General features: G+C 45.9%; 1 protein-coding gene across 1 annotated transcript; it reads left to right on the forward strand.

Annotated features, from left to right (window-relative positions):
• Positions 1 to 57: 57 nt before the first annotated feature.
• On the forward strand, positions 58 to 20800 carry LOC144174990 (uncharacterized). Its single transcript, XM_077703997.1, has 5 exons — positions 58 to 709; positions 2534 to 2800; positions 6574 to 6669; positions 11232 to 11566; positions 19277 to 20800. Exons 1-4 carry the CDS (start codon positions 557 to 559, stop codon positions 11487 to 11489), a joined length of 774 nt encoding a protein of 257 aa, XP_077560123.1. The 5' UTR covers positions 58 to 556; the 3' UTR covers positions 11490 to 11566; positions 19277 to 20800.
• Positions 20801 to 20824: the final 24 nt, after the last annotated feature.

Raw genomic sequence — 20824 nt, forward strand, 5'->3', positions numbered from 1 at the left:
CGTTTTGTATGTTCGGTTGGCGTTTACGACAGGGATGGGCCGCCTTTGTCAATTACAGTGCGAAAGCCAGTGAAAACTGCATCCGACGCTATAACTCTCGTTCAAGACGATAACGGGGACAAAAAGCAATTCGAAGCGAACGTTGCTAGATGGCAGCTCGAACATTTATCATATGACTGTCCTCATGGAGTACGCTTTCCTCCATGCTTGCCCCATACGGCACCGTGATGTCTGCAGCTCTTAGCATTGGTCGTCACCGTTCGCGGAGATGAAAGCGTTGCACTTACTTCATCAGCGCTGCCTGCTCGGATAAAACCTGCTTCCGTGCGAGCAAGGAACACCGGGCGCCCCCATTTCGACAATCCCTCCTACTTCATGCTCGTTCACGACCATCGGCTGGTGCCGACGACCCGTGTTTACGCCGCGACTCTCGAGCCTGCAAGCGCGGTTATGTGCGTCCCGTGCCTAGTCGAGTCGCGTCTCTCTGGTGTAGCCGCCTGCGCGGAGGTGTTACGTCAACAGCAAGAACGGTGCCGAGCCGCCTGAGGGAACGACAATGGTGAACTTTGCAAAGACGCTGGTCAGCAAGGCGTGGAAGCTGGTGCTCGGCTTCTTCGGCGTGCTGCGCCGGGCAATGTGCTGCTTTCGCATGCGCCGCCGGCCGTCGGACGTCGGGTTGCCGGTGTACCTCACGCCGCGCGATGAAAAGGTACCGGGCAGAAACTTGGCTGGGCGCGTTTACTTGCGCCAAGCTGCTGCCGGCTGTCGTTTCTTCAAGGAAACTAGAGCGTATCGCGTATCGCGGCTGTGACTAGCATTAGCAGCAGCTGTTATCGCTGGCGACTGTGACGAGAATGTGCTGCATGACTTAAGCTCGTAAAGTGACGCCGTACGAGCTCGTTCGAGATTACCGCGATCACGGAGATGTATTTCGTGATCGAGGTAATACTAACGCCGACCAGGCGTGACGGCCCATGGCTTCAGCAGCCGGCTGAACGGAGAAGCCAAACACGAACTTGTGGTTAGGCATCGGCGTGAGTGTGAGAACAGTTACGTGGCTCAGTGTTTTGAATGTTGCCTTTTCCTGTAATTTTTTATAGGTTAAAGATCGCGTAGGGGAGGACGAGATCTAATAGTTCCAATGACTTGATTGGTACCCTTATTTAGCGTGTTCTAGCTACACTTTAACTGCATGCAATGCCTACTAAACTATGAAGTTACAATTTAAGCAAAGACAAGCGTATTTGCATGAAAACAAGGGCGGGGAATTTCGACAGTGTGTAAAGTCCAGAAAGTCACTGCACCCAGTATTGCAGAATTCGTTTATCAGGGTAGATTAGCTTGATCTGCGACACATGAGCAGTTGACTTGCTTTCGATGATTTCCACCGCTCCTTAACTGAGCGCAGCCATTCACATGACGTGTAACAATCATGCTTACGTCTCGTCTAGCCATGTTGTGATTCGCAGCTTGTTTCGGTTTGGAATAGCTCACCTCACTGCTGATGGAGGTGACAAGTGAAAACGGCCGTGTGTCGAGATGTGGGCCCACATTTAAGATCCCCAGGTGGTCAGAATTAATTGGGAGCCCTCCACAACGGCGCGCCTCATAACCCAGGTGTAGGTGTGTAGCTTCAGCACTTTAAAGGGGCCATGCAGACAAAACACAAGTTATGTTCATTCGAAAGATTGCCTCATTAGAATCGTACGGGCACCACTTTCAACGTAAACTTCGCTCAAATAAGCCATATAATTAAGAAAAAAGGGAACGGCCATGCGACCCACAAGCTCATTTCCCACAACAGAACATATGATATCATATGCACAGCTGTGTGCGTGGCTGAGGCCACCAAAAGCAAGCGCAAATTAGGCAGGGCTTATAAGCTTGCCGAACGAGCTATTTGCGCTTAAATGTAATGCATAATCATTTTGAAGCACTAAGAATGGTGGGGTAAACAATGAAAGGTATGAAAATACACGTAAACATAGAAGTACTGATGCGCACTGCTCTTGATACTGGGCGCACGGAGCCGTCTGCCGCTTTAGAGTTGTCTTACACGACACTGGCCAATTGGCGTAAGCGATGTTGTCTTACGTGACTCGGTTTTTCGAGCATACCTCCTGTTTCACAAATCGATTACTTTCTACTATAACAAACATAAGCCAGGTGCAAATAAAGTCGGAGAACAAAGAAACGGTGGACAAAGGTTTGCGGCCCAGTATAGAGCGCCATCAGGAAGGACTGACGGTGGGCAAGGCTGAAAAGCCTAATGACGCACTGGGAGTTTGTTTCAATACCCGCCCCTGTGACTTCATGGCAGACGTCGCGAAAACACACGATTTGGCGGGAGAATCAAAATTTAACCTAAATTGATTCATTTCTCAGTGACTAAGGCGTCATTTGCTCCCAGATATGCGCGGGGGGCACTATAAAACACGAAATATTTCGAATAAAACCAACTTGTTTTTTGTCTGCATGGCCCCTTTAAACCCTGTAATCAATCAATTAGACACCTGCCGCTGTCTCTTCGCAGATGTGTGCTGTACAGAACTCTGGGGACGACCTCCAGAGCTGGGATGCCTGGAACGAGGACGATGTTCCTGTTGTGGTCGGAGTGGACTCTGCGGGCAACGTTGTGGACCTGAATCAGACGGCGACGGCGAGTGCGCAGAGGCATAGCTTGTCTGCATCAGGAGGCGTGGGCGGTCGTGGCAGTGGGGACCAGAGGCGGGAGTCTCAGAGCGACGACGACGTGGACTTCTTCAAAGACATGACGCCTACGAACATTAGGCAAAAGAAGGTGGGTGTCCAGCCACGACTGCGTTCTCCGCTCACATGAGTGATGGTATTATTGATGATCGATGACTTCGACGCGGTGTTTTAAGTGACCACGACTGTGGTAAGAGTGGTATCCTGCTTGCACCTTCAGTGTGGAGTCGAGGTGCCGCAGTTTAGCTTTGAACGTAGCCCGAGCTTGTTCCACTCACATTTTATGGTTTTGTTCTTGTAGCTTACAAGTTTTCCTTTCTGCGATGATTAAAGAAATGCTACTCCTTACTTTTCCCCTCTTGCTGTGCATTGTGGTGTGTGACAGCTTCAGTAAAGGCTTGGTTGGTTCCAGCGGGAAAGAATTGGACTGCTACCAGGTGCCACTCAGCTACAAGAATCGAGTGTGTTTCGGAATGCAGATACAGAACTCCTCAGGTCCAGTTTCACTCGAACAGAAACATTGGAAAAACGCATGGCACCGACTTTAGCTGCTGTTTGCCAGGTGTTCTGAGCTTCCTCTTGTAAATAATACTTGGAATGAATGCAAGAAAGCAGGCCGAAGGGCACACATGACAGGATGTAGTGCCTTTCACAACTAACATTTTTATTGGGAAGAATGTCAAACTACATGCAATGAAAAAGCAAACACACAGCCACCGACAGAACGACAAACAGCACGGCAGACTTTTTCCCCTTCCTTTTTGAATTATCAGAAAAGGCAATCTCTGATGACGTATAGTTCATAGAGGTCTGGTGGTTAATGAATGTTTCTCTGCCTTTGGGAAGGTTGGTAACCAGGCCTCTATGAACCGTATGTCATCAGAGATTGCATTTTCTGATAATTCAGAAAGAAAGGGAAAAAAATCTGCTGTGCCATTTGTCGTTCTGTCGGTGGCTGTGTGTTTGTTTTTGTGTTGCATGTACTTTGATTGATTGATTGTGGGGTTTAACATGCCGACGCAGCGCTGGCGATGAGGCGCGCCGTAGTGAAGGGCTCCGGATTAATTTCGACCACCTAGGGATTTTTAACGTGCGCCGAAATCTCGTACACACGGGCGTTATTGCTTTTCACCTCCATCAGAAAAGCGGCCGGAAATCGAACCCGCGACCTCGGGGTTACATGTACTTTGATGCTTTTCCCAATGAAAACTTTTGTTTGGAGTAGCACTACATCCAGTCAATTGTGTGTTCTTTTGTCCTGGTTTTTCTCTTTCTATTATTTTTCTTTCCGAGCGTGAAGTCAACTCACCCTGCTGTCGTTCCTTTCGCACCTTTTAACAAAGCCTATGACAAGCCAAAGTAATATTACAGTGCAGCGTTATGGTGTCGCAGGTGGTTTTCTCGCAAGCATGATTTGTAGGAAACTTGAAAAAGGGCCAAGCCAAACTGAAAAGTTCAAAATCAATGCCGTCTTTCAAAATCAATGCCGTCAATATTGTCATGAAGCCAAGGACAACGCAGTTGTCTTGAAGAAGGAACAAGTTTATTGGAGCGAACTTGTGCTCCCCTAACTACTAAAAAAAAAATACAGAGGCGGCAAAGAAGCAGTCGACAAAGTGACTTGCGCAGATGAGTGTCGGCGAATCAAATGCCACGGCGTCTGCTCTGCAGGCTTTTATCTTTCGGCGCGAGTGTTTCTGGAACCGTCGATTTACATCCAGAACATTGTAGATCAGAGAAGATTATTCTGGGCTAGTGACGTTAGGGCGAAACAGTCTGCTTATCTGAATGCCGCCCGTGCGGCATAAAAATAAAGAATGGAAGACGCGCTTCGCTTGGGACACAGATAACAGAGCCTAGCATGGCTGGGCAGTAAACAAACAATAAACAAACCCATACATGGTTCGTGGCAATATATCATAAGCACAGAGTGTAAGAGGCCATTAAGTAAATCTTAACACTTTACTGAGTGAGCTTCACGAGCGGGCAGGGACAATAGCGTTGGGTCATTGCTCTGAGCTCACTTGACCTCCGACCACATTTCATGCTTCTAAAAGCAGTGTAGACCACAAAGATCGAAAAAGCTGCAGATTTGAGGTAGTAACACCAGTTGCAAATAAAGTTCAATTTTTAGTTCAACAAGCCCACCAAACTATGCGTGTTCCTGTTCGGCAGAAATGATGACCAAGCACGGTTCTGTATCCGGCAGTCTTGTGTGATTTCACATTTGCTACAACTCCTATACTCGGTGACAACTTAAGAACGGCACTGGAAAGCTGCTGTGCCTTATCACCGTAGCCGGATGTTTCTCCGCGCGGCGCAAGTAGGGCGTTACTGGGAATATTTTGAACATGGCGTGAGCCGTTCCTATGATTTTTTGGACTTAATATGCTTATAAACGACTCCAGTGACGACAAATAAACTGCGTGAAACAAGGCCGACGATATCACGCATTCATAGCAAACCCCTTTCAAAACGTGCGCGCACTGACGTCACGGGTCTGGCGCTTTGGCGGAGTGATACACTACATGAGGTGGTGCCGTTCTTGAGTTGTAACCGAGTATAGTCTGCCAATGCAAAACATACAGCACAATGCTTGATTTTGTCTTGCCCTATGATTTGTGCAAATTTCAAACCAACTATAGCCCAATGCTTGACGTTACATCATCCAGACAACTTTTTGCCTCTGCAGTACGATTAAAGGGGCCATGAAGACAAAATACAACCTTGTTTCAGTGGCTATGGCATTGTGCTGCTGAGCACCAGTACACGGGTTTGATTCTTGGCCGCGGCGGCTGCTTTTCTGACGGAGGCGAAAAGCAAGAACACCCGTGTGTTTGAGATTTTGGCGCACATTAAAGATCCCCAGGTGGTCAAAATTATTCCGGAGCCCTCCACTACGGCACGCCTCATCGGCTGGGTAGCGTCGGCACGTTAAATCCTACAATCAATCATCGCCAAAATACAACTTTGTTCTGTTCGAAAAAAGACGAGACTTTGGCAGCTCACACAGCTCCATCCAATCCAGCCACAAAAGCTGTTCTTTTAACCGAAAAAGTGCAAGAAATATTGAGCAACTTTCAAATTTTGTGCCATGGTGACGTAATATGGACAGGAGGGGCGTGTTATGGGACGGTGCTAAAAACCTTTTTATAAGTGTGTTCTTAACTGCATGTTAGCATTCAACTGGTATGATCGAATGGAACCCACAGTATCCCAGTCATGTTTTCTGGCAGTGGGTTAGATTAGCGGCTGTGAAAGCACAAACAAGATTCCGTGATGTCATGGAAAAATTGCCGGAAAGTGGCAAGAGAGTCGCCACTGTTGACTATGTTTTCTTTAATATCTCGATTGTTTGTTTGAAGTTGCTGATAAAATTGTTATTGTGGCTATCGGCACAAAAGAGCCTTTTTAATAAACCTAACTTGGATTTTGTCTTCAAGGCCCCTTTAAAAATCGTCCACACTGCTACACAAATAATAACCAAGGAAGTTGAAGGAAGGAAGCTGCTTATGAGTGCTCAGAAACCAGAAAACATAAGCAGAGCATGTCAGCTAGCGCCTTTGTGTCACACTGACAGTTCATGTACCTGAGTCTCACCTGCCGCTGTGGCTTGTTCGATCCCGGCTGCAGTGGTGGCTTCTCAGATGGAAGTGAAAACCAAAAACTCTGGTGTGTGGAGATTTCGGTGCACGTTAAAGATCCCCGGGTGGTGAAAATTAATCGGGAGCTTTCCACTACGGCGTGCTTCGTAGCCCAAGTGTAACTTTGACACGTTAAACCCCCAAAATCTTCAAATCTCCTGCTACGCTGAGCAAGACCTTGTGGTCCTTCTCTCTGTCTCTTTCTCGTCCTTTGTCTCAGTACGTGCCTCGGCGTGATGACAGCCTTGGCCAAGCCATGCCCACCGGCCTCTCAAGTCGTCTCAAGGTGGACACGAGGGCAGTGCTGCCTTACCACGTGAGTGCACTGACTCTGGTTGCTGGGTGTGGGCGTTGGCTACTCTTGTGAAGGTTGGAGACTGAAGGGGGAAGATGGGCATAGGATTTTTATACGACAAAAATGGCGCGAAGATGAGACAGGCAACCAGTGATTTCCTTACACACCCCCTAGGGGGTGTGTAGACCCACCTTAGTTTTTCTGGACACCCCCCCCTTGAATCTGTAAACATGTCAATTTTTGTATTAAACGTCTGGGCAGTTTGGTCAAGCCCAAATTAAAGGAGGAGTGAAATACTACGTTGCCATTTAAAGTAAGACAGAATGAGAAAATACGCACCTGTCTACTTTAATCTAAGGGGCTTTACGTCCAACCAGGGACCAAATTTCTCTGAAAATATGAAGCCTGATAGGAAGCTTTAGCTGCAGTGGACGTCAGGTGAAAATTAAAAGGAAGGAATGTGGTTCGAGGCACGAAACTGCAAATGGAGAATGTTTTCAAATACAAAAAACGCTTATCAATATTGAAAACAAGTGATACAACCAAAGGAAATTTTATAAAGAAATTAAATTTAAAAGAAGACATTTATCATGGGGATGAGCACTTGGTTAATAGACGTCTATTATTAAACTATCCACTAAAAAAGAAACAGTTTGTGTAGTTTATCTAGCATTCTGCCTGCCCTTGAGACACTTTATTGAGACACGCCCCTTGATTCGATTTCTGGGAAACCCCTGGAGGCAACAATGTGTCGTGTGTTGTGAAGTAGGTGCGACAGAGTGCACTCGTAGGGTTTGTTTTATGACCCCTCCAACTCTGAATGGGTGCCACATACTGCACTAACTTCTCAATGCTATTAGCGTTCCTAATCTATGTTTCTCAGTTTATGGTCTGTCGGTATCTGTCTAACTGTTTACCCGTGGCAGAGCATCAATTTGAGCGTTAATCCGAGGTAGATGGAGGAGTAGTGGCTGGGACTGGAGGGATGGGAAGTTGAAGGGCGGCATTAGGGAGTACAGTTTGTGAACACATACCTGCCACACAATGGGAAGAGTGCTGATAGTGTCACATTGACAGTCATCGTAGAAGGCTTTGGCCTGAATATTTCTTTCAATTATTTTGTTGACCAGGTAGCATGGGGCCACGGGGCAGCTGACGTTCATCCATGCTGTGTCCCCGCAACAGCTACGTACTGTATTTTCCGGTCTATAAGTCGCACTTTCGTATAAGTCGCACCCCCCTCAAAACAGCAGTTTTTCCACAAAAAAAAAAAAACATATATAAGTCGCACCACTTTTTTAGACGCACCGGCATGCAAAACGCACTCAATCAGTTCAACTCATAGAAGGCCTGTCTGTTAGAAAGTGCGGTGAAAGTACATGGTTCGGTGGCTGCCGCCTCTGAACGCATCCCCCGGTAAGCAGTGCTAGACACGTGCATCTACCATCCAAAGTCTAGACAGAACTAACTTCTCAAAAATGGTTTAATGATACACACAGAAGGCAGACGGTGTTTAGGCAAAACCATCGAAACTTTCTTCCTCCAACTCGCCAACAAATAATTAATTTGTTTAGACCATAGAGCTGTGTCTCAACACGAGCTGACCTCATGCAGCACAAAGGCACCTTTTCGAGCGCGGACGACGCACGGCCACCATGTACCAAATTTATTCCATACATAAGACGCACCAACAAAAATTTCAGAAAAAAACCGAGACTTATACACCGGAAAATACGGTAAATTGGCTGCTTCTGTCACCTGGCTTGTGCTACTGGTGTGCCATGGGAGCATGCTTTAACATCACTCCCTCAGCTCAGATATGTACACACCAGATGCATGGCCAACGACATACGAGTAGCAATGCCTTTAGTTTGAAATCATCGATGGAGAAAATGTGAACCGCGAGAATTGGATCTGAAGAAACTGAATCTTGGAGGAGACTATTGCGTGATGTAGCGCATGAGATGTGTTGTAAAAGATACTGGCACTTTGCTGAGGGTTTTAACATGTTTGTGCTGTCGCATCTGCACTGTCACAAGACGTTTAGCCTTGAAGCCCCACAGCTCAAAGGCGAGGAAATGTGTTGTAAAACCAGTACGAATGATGGCCAGCAAAATACTAGGGGGAACTATATCCACTTCCGCACATCAATGACTCAAAGAAAGAAGAAAACGTGGCGCAAACTGGACGTGGACGAAGAAGACAAGATAAGACAGATCCAGGCGCCTGCATCTGTCTTATCTTGTCTTCTTCGTCCACGTCTAGTTTGCACCACGTTTTCTTCTTCCTTTGAGTATGCACCGACTAGCTCAGCAACAAATTTTGTTAAATCAATGACTCCCTTGGTGGCCTGCATGGGGCCAAATATTTTTCCTCCATCGATCTCCGCTCTGGATACTGGCAGACTCTCTGGTTGGCACCAGGGACCAGGAGAAGAAATAAGATTGCTTTTAAAACTTCAAGACCGCTTTTGTGATGGGCTGCTTCAATTCGGAGTGATGCTTTTTGGGCTTTGCTGTGCTCTAGCCGCCTTTCAAAGGTACGGTAATCCCTCGGTAACTCTAACTCGGATATCTCGAAATATTGCGTTAGTCGAAACTTTTTCTTCGCCGTGCATTTGCCCCCCATAGGCACCATGTATTTGCCCCCCTTTATCTCGAAACATTTTTTCAGGGGCCACAGATATCTCCAAATGTTCAGGGAGTAGAGAAGGCAAACTCCGCTACAGACAGCTGATAAGGTCTCCGTTCTAATGCTTAGCTCCCACTACGCGCCGAATGCGGTCGTGAATGGCAAATTTACGCTGTACGAGGCCGATATTCCTGCTACCCGAATGCTTCCAACGCCTGCATCGCTGAAGAGAGCTGTGGACGATGCAGCTTATCATGAGGAGAAAAAGGAGCCCGGAGAAGTGCCTACAATGACAGAAACAAGAAAGGTGCTGTGCCTGCTTCACAGCAAGGTAGAATATAGTGGTGGCGACCAACAATTGATGTGATGCATTGAGCAGCCAGAGAACGCTTTTCTGGGACCAGAGCAAATGCGAAACTGGCCAACGCAGTTCTTTCTTCAGCCATAACAAAAATTTTTTTACCCTTATTACAAAAACTGCCCTGTGCAGTGGAGCTTTTGTTACCAGCATTAGCTCTTATTTCAAAGACCTGGCCACAAATTTTCGGGATTTCACTTTACTCGAAACTGCGTTTATCTTAAAATTTTCAGTGGATGTTACGACTTCGAGTTAACGAGGGATTACTGTAGACGGACTTGATTGGTGTCAACTGGTTCATATGTTTTTGTTATCTCTATGAATTCATTATGTTTTCGCCCGCATTTAACCCGCGCGTTCCGCAACTTTCAACTGTTTTTGAAGTATTTTGGCATGCTATGCTCCGCCAAGTGTCGGTTTGTACCTGCCAGATAACCATTCAACAACATGGCCATTTGGCCATGTTGTTAAATCTGCTGCCATGCAGCCTGACCCTGAGGTTATTCGTGCCGTTCAGAACTTTACATCCTAACACACAACAAAGGACGTACATGGCTTTGTAGGCCTTTTCTTCTTACTGTCATCACATTGTACAAAATCTTGCCAGCATAGCCCATCCAGTGATGGGCCTCCTCAATAGTGACACTATGTTTGAGAATAATTTATTAATAATTTGTGCCTTTTCTCTTTTCAGCCATCAACAAAGAACAAAAAAAGAAAGCATTACTGTATTTGCACGATTCTAACGCGCACCTTCTTTCACTTGATGTTGTAGGCTCAATTGGGCTCAAAACCGAAAACAGCTTTCAGTGTTCCCCGCTTTAGTTTTAATGCTCGCAGTAGCGGAATAATTGACCAGATTTAGGGGAAATCCCCAAGGTGGGGTAAGTTTATGCGAAGGAATGTTTGACAACCACCTCAATGCAGCCACCTCAGTGACATCCACCTCACTGAACCTCAAGGCTTCATTGACGTGGATGTCAAACTTTCTTTTGCAGTAGCTGGATAAGCAAGTTTGTGAAGCACAAGGTATTTTTATGCGAGAGCTGCGTGCACCAAATAAAATTTCTTCTGCCAGATGTGTGGTAGAATCGGCTTCAAATTATTTTTTCAAATTTCCCTACCCAATCTTACCTGCTTGTTACAATCGGGCGCGCGTTAGAGCTGTGCAGATACGGTAGTTCTTGCTCCAGAAAGTTTTCTGGTGGGAGGAGGTTTTTGTGAGGAGGAAGGAATCATCTTGAAGGGCCATTTTTCAGTTTCATTATGTTTGCACAGCTGAGACGCAACTATTACTTCGAAAGGAACAGATCCTTCTTTTCTGCCCACCTGCGACATATTTGGTCTGTGAAGAAAAGTAGGGTGTGGAATGAACGTCTGTCTGCGTTTCCTTCCTCTTCTAAAGCCGACAGAACTGCAACATACAACATTAAAATTGACGTGCTTATCGCTGTGACTGGAGGTGTAGTTTTCATTGAAGTTCCTTCAGGTACTGCTGACCACTCCGAAGTTTCTTTACGCTGTATGAGGGTCTAACCATTCTTCCGAACACCGTGTCGCATTCACCAAACCTTCCCCTTTCGGATCCCACCAGGGTGCAGACTTGGGCGTGCTGGAGGACGAAGCTGGAGGAGCGGAAGCCGGCTGGGAGGAGCAGGCTGAGCTGGAGGTGGACTCGGCGATCCGTGAGAAGCGGCAGGCGGAGCGGGAGCGCCGCATGGCGGAGCACCAGAGGAGGAAGCTCGAGAAGGAGATGCAGCGCGGAGGACGGGGGCCCGGGGCCGCCTTCATCAACAGCCTGCCGCCCCAGCAGCAGCCACTGCCCGCCAACGCCAGGCGCAAGGTCTACTAGCCGGCTACGACCCTGTCTACGCCTGGGCGGGTCATCGTCTGGCTAACAGTTGCAGCCATTAGCCAGTCGAGCAGCCGGTAAGCGGCAGCGTGTGCTTTTCTTAGTTTTTTATAGGGTGCCTGCAGTGATGGTGACGGAATGCTTTCTCACTTTTATTCGTACCTGGAAGAAATTAGGTAGCTACGGACCTTCCCGGTGGGGATAAACGGACCTCATTTAAATTAAGTTCTGTCTCTGGAATGTTGCAAGTGTGCGCCACTTAACCCTTTGATTGATTGATTGATTGACTGATTGATTGTAGGGTTTAAAGCACCGATGCCAGGTTAACCCTTTGATTGATTGATTGATTAATTGTAGGGTTTAGAGCGCCGACGCAACGCAGGCGATGAGGCGTGCTGTAGTGGAGGGCTCCGGACTAATTTTGATCACCTGGGGATCTTTAAAGTGTGCCAAAATCTCATACACACGGGCATTTTCACTTTTCGCCTCCATCAGAATAGCAGCCGCTGCAGCTGGGAATCGAACCCGTGTCCTCGTGCTCAGCAGCACAACGCCTTATCCACTGAGCCCCCGCGGCGGGTGACTTAACTCTTTGCAGTCTGTTGTTGTGCCCTGCCCGACAATGCAACATGGCCGTAGCAGTCCACTGCCAGGCCACGCTCCACTTCGGTGTTCAAGGTTAAACTTCGCTGTTTTTCTCACTGCGATATGCCCGCATTTTTGCATACATGATGCGCCATCTCTTGAGGTATACGTGAACTTTGTTTGTTGAAGTTTTCCTCTTTTTGCACGAGGGTGCAGCACAATGCTCAGCTGGGCCTTCTGGATGCCAGAGAACTTTCACGCGTGCGCTGTTTCCTAAGAAGCATGGCCGCTTTGTATTCGCATGCGTTCTACGGAGGTGCACTTAGTGAAAGCGATGGTGACTTCAGTGAGGGAGAGAACTGTGTGTCTCTATCAGTTAGTGGTGACAGTGACTCGACAGAAGCGAGTGATGAAGACCATGACTGTGGTGGAGACAGCACCATGCGGATCATTACTCTGTGAGTGACGCATTTTGTTGAAACAATGAATAGGTAGTGATATTTCATGAAATCTAGAGGTTTCCATTGTTAATAGTTTTAATTGGAGGCGCACAATAGTTTTAATTGGAGGCGCACACAGTTGCAGAATAATGCGGAGAAAGAGCAGGGAAGCCTGCAGTGCTGCCACAACCTCATCCAACAACTGGTGGGTGATCTGAAGGCTCGAGCCAAAAAGTGGGGCTCGTCTGCTTGTATGGAGTGTGAGAAAAGGCTTCTTGGGACGAGCCATTTTATCTACAAGCTCCCAGGCCGAAGCAGCAAGGACTTTGCCATTTGTAGCGACAGAACAACAAAGGGAGTTTGGAGGGAAAGTGTGATCTTCTGCAGAACTTGCAGTAACATGAAGGCCTGCACCCAGGAGAATGCTTCAAGCGCTTTCACACGCTGCTCAAATATCGGTAAAGGAGTTTTAAACAGAATGCAAAAGCAAAAATAAATATCCTGTGAGTTTTTCTTGCAGAGTTTGTGTTTTTCTTTGCAGCGTCAGAAACTGCCAAGATGGTTACGGACTGGTACTGCCGGAAAGTTGGTAAGAGTTCCGGAGTGCAAAGGGTTAAAAAGGCCATGAAGGCAAACTACAAGTTTGGTTTATTTTTTTAAAAGGAATGCTTTGTCCTGATAACAATGATACCAATTTTATCGCAAACTTCAAACAAGTAATCGAGACAATAAAAAAAAAAAAAAGGAGTGGTAACTCCCCATTTGCTTTCTGGCTATTTTTTCACGCAGTCATGGAACTTGTTTGTGCTATTAGCGGCAGCCACCGACGTTACCCACAACCAAGAAACATGGCTGGGCAATTGCAGTGAGGCCTCTAGTTCTATTAGATTGTATCACTTTAATATTAATGTGCACTTAAAACACTAATAAACATGTTTTCAGTGCTGGCCATTCTACATGTCTGGGGTGCAAAATTTCGAAGTTTATAAATATTTATCACATCTTTTTTTTGGTTAAAAAATTGTCTTTTGTGGCCGGAATGGTGCTCAGGGTTCGCACAGGTCCTTGAAAACCTTGAAAACCCTTGAATTCAGAAGTGTCAATTTCAAGGCCTGGAAAGTCCTGGAATTTTTAAATGGTCCTTGAAAACCCTCGATTTTTCCGGAGAGAATCAATAGCCCTGCCTTTTCACAAAAATTTAAAGTGTTTGTCATGGATTTTAGGTGCTAACAAATGTAAAGAAACATTGTAACAATCAAGATTAAGTGTATTGCGTGAAATGACAAGTTTGGTGAATTTTTTTTATTACAAGGCAACATTGGGAGCAGGCACTTGTCAATCCAGTCCATGTCACTATACAATCCAGTGAAAGCCAGCTTCTGTTCTCTATCTTGCATCTTCCATCTAGTCTGTGGACGCTTGCTCCTTGCATGTTTGCTGTGCCTCATACGCTACATCTGCATTTGCTTTTACGTGCAAATCGTGGACGTGCACATTGTTCATCCTGCCTTGCAGCAACACTTGCGGATTTAATTTCAACTGATACCCTTGCTGACAAAGCAGGAGATGCAGGCAACATTAACGAACTTTTGAAATCAAACAGCCTGAGCAAAACACCAAGAAAAAAGAAAAACCTTTAACTACCAACCATGAAATAAAAAATAGAGCTGGGGGAGCATTCACGAACCCGTTAGCACCTATCTAAATTTGCACTAATGTGCTTAGGTATTGTGCAATAAAAAACTTTTGCATTGTGTTGAAAAAGTTATAAAATAATCCCGGGGACCTTGAAAATTTGTTTTCTGGTCCTTGAAAGTCCTTGAAAACCCTTGAATTTTTGCTTTTGAAGCCTGTACGAACCCTGGGTGCTGAGTGAGTTTCTAAAGGCTAGTGCTTTCAAACTAAACTAGGTGGTATTTTCTTTTCATGGCCCCTTCCACTGTTTGTGGTCTGGAACGTTTACCCACTTTCCAGCCGTTGTGGTCCACAACTATTTTGCCAGTTTCTGGCGCCGCGAAGAAAAACTGCGCGAAAAAAGCTACTCGCAGGATATTTATTTTTCTCTTACATTCTGCTTGGAACTCCTTGACCGATACTTGAGCAGCATGTGAAACCGCTCGAAGCATCCTCCTGGGTGCAGGCCGGGGTTGTTACTGCAGATTTTGCAGAAAAACAGTTTCTTTCCTGCTTACTTTTGTTTTTCTGTAGCTAAAAACAGCACCGTCCTTGCTGCTTCGGCCAGTGGGAGCTTGTAGATGAAAAGGCTTGTCCCATCTAGCCTTTCCTCGCACTCCATACGCTCAGACGGGCCCCGCTTTTTGGCTCGAGCCCTCAGATCACCCACCAGCTGTTGGAGTGAGGTTGCGGCGGTACTGCAGGTTTCGCTGCTCTTCCTTACCATGATTGTGCAGCTGTGTGCACCTTTAAATAAAGCCATTGACAATGAAAACCTCTAGATGCCAGAAAAAAAGCTTTTGCCAGCATTTCATTGCCTTTAGATAAAATGCGTATCTCACAGAGTAAATGATCCACACCATCGTCGTGGTCTTCGTCACTCGCTTCTGTCGAATCACTGCCATCACTAACTGATGGAGGCATGCAGTTCTCTTCCTCTCTGAAGTCATTGTCACTTTTGCCAAGTGCGCCACCGTAGAATGCACGTGATGAGAAAGCGGCCATGCTTCTCAGCGAACAGCGTGCACGTGAAAACGCTCTGGAATCCAGAAGGCCTGTGCTGAACATTGTGCTGAGCCCTAGTGCAAAAAGAAGAAAACTTCGACAAACAAAGCTCACTTATCCCTCAAGAGATGGCGCATCATGTATACAAAGAATGTGGGCACATCACAGTGAGAAAAATAGCAAAATTTAACCTTGAACACCAATGTTGGGCGTACCCCAACAGCAGTCCACTCTGACCGTGTTGCATTTTTGGGCAGGGCCTGACAACCAACCGCAAAGGGTTAAAGGTTCTCAGCAATGATGGCTACTTAAGGACACCAACGGCAAAATACAAGTCGCTCCAAATCAACAGATTACCTCACCGAGAACACGAATATACCACTCCTAAGCGTAGCTTTTCTAAAATAAGGTTGAAAACTGTGAAAACATGATGAGTGGTGTCGCCGCCGCTGGCTGTATTGCTCAACTTACGTTGAAAGTGGTTAAAATTGCGCGACAAATATTTTAACAATACTCCTTCAGAAGTTTATGAAAACTGAACTGGAATTTTTTCTAATGGCATGTTTGAACGTCGAAAAACAAAAAAAAAGGTAGAAACAATATGATAGGAGCCCAGCCGATCGATCTTGCGGCGACCCCAAAACCAACAAGTTTATTTCGGTTTTGGTGTAATACCTGGTGCAATATTCGGCCAGATAATTGTGCGACCCTTGTGCAGTGCTGTGGGTGTAGCCACCTTTGTTTTGGCCCTTTGCGTGCTTTTGCTGCGCATAAAAAGAAAGCACACGGGAACGCTTATTTTAGCTAAAGTCAGCATTTTCAAGTATACGCAGTGTCTTCCTCGGCTGCCACTGGATGGTGCTACTTGTCCACGCTGGCGGCGGTGCTGCTATGCGAGTTGTTTTGCAAGAGATGCGCACAAGCGGTTGGTTTGATGCCGACATTTACACGGCCTTTTTAAAAGGACAGAATGCTTTTCTTCAACAAAGCACCAATAGTGATCATGGTTTTAATGAAGGAACATTTTGCTTAGTGGTCCGGACCTGCAAAGGGGGAGTAGGGGAAAGCACGACTTATCAGACCAAAAGTTTTTATTTCAATACTACTCTGCAATTTTATGAAAAAGGACCCCCAGAAATTGTGTAGTTTTGTCAGCGAATGTAAAGAGAACACGAATAAGATTTCACACAATGGCTTAATGTTGGAAAACTCCTCGAGTATCGCTTACCATTTTAACTGATATTTTCACAGCATATTTTCTAGCTCCCCCTCCAAATAATTTTATTTTCCCTGATATTAACGTAGTGTCGTTTGATGGCATTCTTAACATGCTCCCCAATTTAAAGCAAATCTTCTCCAGGATCTGATGGTTTACCCAACGCTTCCTTGCGTCGTTATGCTGAACCCTTAGCCAATTTCCTCGTCATTTTTCAGGCTTCGATTGGATCTGCTATCATACCTCAGGATGTAAAAGTGATGGGTGTTGTTCCTATCTTTAAAATGGTTAATCCTCTTTCTTTTGCTAGCTATTGTCCAATTTCTATTCTGTCTTCCTCATGGAAACTTCTGGAGCATATAGTAGAAACTCCTTTCTTAAACTTTTTTTTTACGAGCACCGGATCCTATCTCCCTTGCAACATGGTTTTAGGAAGGGGTTTTCGACCACCACTCAATTATGTTCCATTGTTCATTTTTTCGCTTCGATCCTTGATGCTGGTGGGCATGTAGATGTAATTTTTTTAGACTTCATCAAGGCATTTGAATTAGTCCCGCACCAAAAACTAATTCACAAAGTGCATCTCATTGGGCTCTCTTCTTTTCTTGTAGCATGGGCTGCGGATTATTTGTCAGATCGGAGCCAATATGTAGACATTGCCAGTTCGATGCGTAGTACTCTCCCTGTCACCTTGCGGAGTCCCTCAGGGTAGCATTCTTGGCCTCTTACTTTTTCTAATTTACTGTAATGATGTCTCCGTCATAAAACAGCCCGTCAAATTTGACTTTTCACTGATGACTGTGTTATTTTTAATAATATTAACTCTATTGGTGACCAAGAAGCTCTAAACTCCTCACTCACTGACATCCTCTCCTGAAGCCTCTCCTGAATATTAACTCTATTGATGACCAAGAAGCTCTAAACTCCTCACTCACTGACATCCTCTCCTGAAGCCATGGTATTAAATCTGGAAAAAACAGTCTCCCTTTTCGTCACCAAAAAACGGAATCCACATCAATTTTTGTACTGACTTATAGGAAATACTTTAAACCAAGTACAGGAATATAAATATTTGGGCATAACTTTAGCTAACAACCTTAAGCGGGAATTTGCACGTTACTAATGTTTCTTCTGCTGCCTTTCGTAAATTATGTTTACTTCGGCATAAGCTTTGAGACGCTCCATTTAACGCCCAAACAGGAATATGCTTGCGCTGTATGGTACCCTTACACAACAAAGAATATAGGATTGCTAGAAAAGATTCAAAGAAGAGCTATTCGTTTTTTTTTTTTATTATTCTAAATATCGTCGCCCAGATTCTGTGTCCGAGCTGAGGCATAGCAATGTAATTCAAACACTGGAGTCTAGAAGAAAGTTACTCCGCCTTAAATTCTTGTATTTATTATGTCACCGGAAGCTTGCTTTAGACTGGAGTCCCTTCTTGAAACCCGTTGCTGCTCGCCATACTTGTCATTCCCATTCTCTATCGTTAAAGGAGTATGGGCATGAAATTTTCGTGTTGTTTTTTTCTGCTGCTATGGGTGCCTATGAACACACCAATCATGGATTGGCACATTAGATGGTCGATCGCCGTGCGTAAACAATCATTTACGGCGTCATTTATTTGTGGCTGTTTCGGTTTCGACAAAACGAACGCCGAGTGGCCGCCATGACAGAAGGTAGCACCTGACGTCGCCATTCTTCAGCGTTTTGCCTTGAGCGCATTTCACCAATGGTGTCCACCTTGGTGCCGGCATTGATGGCTTTCCATTCCTTTGGCGCATGGCCCTCGTTTGCAGCCATTACACTCTGCTCGTAGTTGCCGAGCCGACTAATTAAACATTATCGTATGAAAAAAGAGTGCACGTCCGAGAAAGAACACACAGACGTAGCAGCGCTGCCGCCACAGACCACCCACCAGCACAGTGTAGGTGCATGTAGCCTCATCCGAGGGCAAGCCCTCGTACGAACCCCTTGTATGAGGCTATGTGAGGATACCAGCCGTGTAGTGATATGGTAGTGAGGCTATGACCTCCACACCACCTTGTGCCGGTATGCGCGCGCACGTGCAGATCACACGGGCAGGCCAGCGAGCCCTACAGTAAAGCTGAGCAATCGCGTGCAAGCCGCGGGAGCATGTTTTGAAAGCCAGTGTAGACGAAATGAGCACGTGTGCGGCGATCCGGAGATGTGAAACTATGCTGTTGATGCCGCTTTGTACCTCCCATGCACGCTTTTGTCATGGTTCTTCGACAAAGACGGCTTTGAGTGCTTGTTGTAACAGTAAGCAGCAACGAAAAGTGATTGTTAAATCTAAACGCAGTTTCAGTTTTGATGGGGAGGACTTTGGATTCGTATATTTGAGAAATTTCTGTCATTACAGCCGATATGTCATTGTATGTGGGATTGTTATAAGTGGATGTGACTGTATTTTCACCCGCTGGAGTGTAATGTAAAAATGTTGAACTGTGTTAGTGCACGATTGAACTATGACTGCAAAAGTAAATACCTACTAGTGGGTGAAATTGTTTTTGAAGCGGTCAATGATGATGATAAATTCTTTTATTAGGAAGGGGAGAGGACTGAAGGTTGCTGGGGGGGGGTAAGAGGGGGAATAGGGAGGGAGGCAGACGTCCAATAAATCACGCTCGCCAGGTCACCGGCGACGCCAAACTGGGCTAAGGTCACCAGGTGTTGAGAATGTTCAAGAATTTCCCGATGCAGCGCTTCTATACCTGAATTTTGAAAAACACAATCGTTCAGTCTATGAAGATCAAAAGCGGTCAATGAAAGTGTGCGAGTGTAATCACCATGACTGACTTTTTTTTTTTTTTTTGCTCTCTTCGCACATTGTGTTCTGTCTGCAGGAGAACAAGGTGTACGTAGCGACGACTGTGCTTCGCAAAGGACTTTCACCTTGGACCGGTCACGCACATCTAGTAGGAGGACTCGTTTAGTGACTTTCACGGCTCGGGGGAAACGAGTGACAGTGGCAGTTTACTCGAAGTGGCAAGGCCCCCCGTGTGAAAGAAACAAAATTTTCCTTGGCTCCGTTTCGTTGTCTGTGGCCTGCAATGGAAGTGCACGTTTCCTTCCTGGTCACCTTCAGCAGTGGTACCCGTCGGCCTGTCCGGTGCTTTCGTTTTTCTCGCACGCACGACTGTGCCGGTGTACATCGAAGTCGCATTTCTTGTGGAAGCCGGAATGGCTCATTCTTTAGAGTAAGTCAAACAGTGTCGTCTTTCTTTTTTCCTGGCATGTGTCGCGTACTCGCGCATGCTATGCTAGGGGCGTTAAAGTCATTTGAAGATTGAAAGACGTCGCAGTGCGCTATTTTTGTACATTTGATCTGGGTTATATAACGTCGTTCCTTCTCGTTTCTTGTGTAGCCTCGCTTGTGATATGGTTGGGGTGTTTTTCCTAGCCACCCCTGCAGATAATGCAATGCGAGGTGTGAGGCTGCGTGTTGAGTGCATTCTGGACCATTGGCGACTTGAGCTGGTTTTGGTGAGTCGCTGCGAAAGGTGGCAGTGCTTTGGTGTGTTTTTGCATTGCACAGAAAACCACCTTGCTATTGTGCAAATTGAAAAGAAAGGCTTTTTGAGGATACGTGCTCGCAGTGGAGTTTGGCTAGATAGAAATTGTTGCGGTACACATTCAGAGGGCATGGTCTTGCTTCTAAATGAATGATACACAGATGCTCTGTTGATAAGTATGCAAGAGCTATCAGAAATGTGAAAACATGATACGTTAGACGCACAGTAGCTTCTTGGCTTTGAAGGGCTCATTATAGGGAGCAATGCCGTTATTTTTGTTAGTCTAAAAGACTCACATGCTGGCAGATTTTGCACACTACCCTATGATGGCTTGGTTGCTGCTTTTCTTTTTTTTTTTTTTCCTTGGGAGTTCTTGTGCCCTAGGGATATTTCCTCACTTCATGTGTTGTGTGTTGTTGTGTGAGTGCTATTTCACGAGCAGCAGCTTTCGCCAGTTTTTGGTACGCTATGGAATGTGACTGCGGGGTTGATCGGCTTTCGCTTAACAGCTTGAGCGTAAACTGTGCAGCCCATCTCGCTACATTTTGATATTGTTGTGACCGACCAGCTGTGGCAATCGTAAATGTGATTTGCGGAGTTGCCGGCGAAAAACCCGAAGAAAAAAAAATGAAATCCTGCATCAGCAAAGGTTTTGTTTTGTCCTCTTATATTCTAGCATGCCTGTTTGAGAGAGTGGCGTAATTTGTTTCTACAGTGCAAGTTTCCAAGATGCCCAAGATGAAGCAGTATTTAAAGCTGCCTCCACGGTCGTTGAAGTAATGTGGAGAACCGGCAGCAAAGTATAGCTGAGAAGGTGTGAGTCGGTGGTGAGTCGATGTGAGCAACATTGATGGTGTACTTTAATGACTTTCAGGGCCC

Source organism: Haemaphysalis longicornis, unplaced genomic scaffold (genome assembly GCF_048455015.1).
Source record: "Haemaphysalis longicornis isolate Haplotype H1 unplaced genomic scaffold, Haemaphysalis longicornis Haplotype H1 scaffold_3, whole genome shotgun sequence".
Taxonomy (NCBI): domain Eukaryota; kingdom Metazoa; phylum Arthropoda; class Arachnida; order Ixodida; family Ixodidae; genus Haemaphysalis; species Haemaphysalis longicornis.

Excerpts from the sequence above, each read along its gene's own strand:
- LOC144174990 (XM_077703997.1), top strand. The coding sequence starts at position 557 with ATGGTGAACTTTGCAAAGACGCTGGTCAGCAAGGCGTGGAAGCTGGTG. Across the intron at positions 710-2,533 it reads TCACGCCGCGCGATGAAAAG|ATGTGTGCTGTACAGAACTC; the intron begins GTACCGGGCAGA and ends GTCTCTTCGCAG. Across the intron at positions 6,670-11,231 it reads GGGCAGTGCTGCCTTACCAC|GGTGCAGACTTGGGCGTGCT; the intron begins GTGAGTGCACTG and ends GGATCCCACCAG.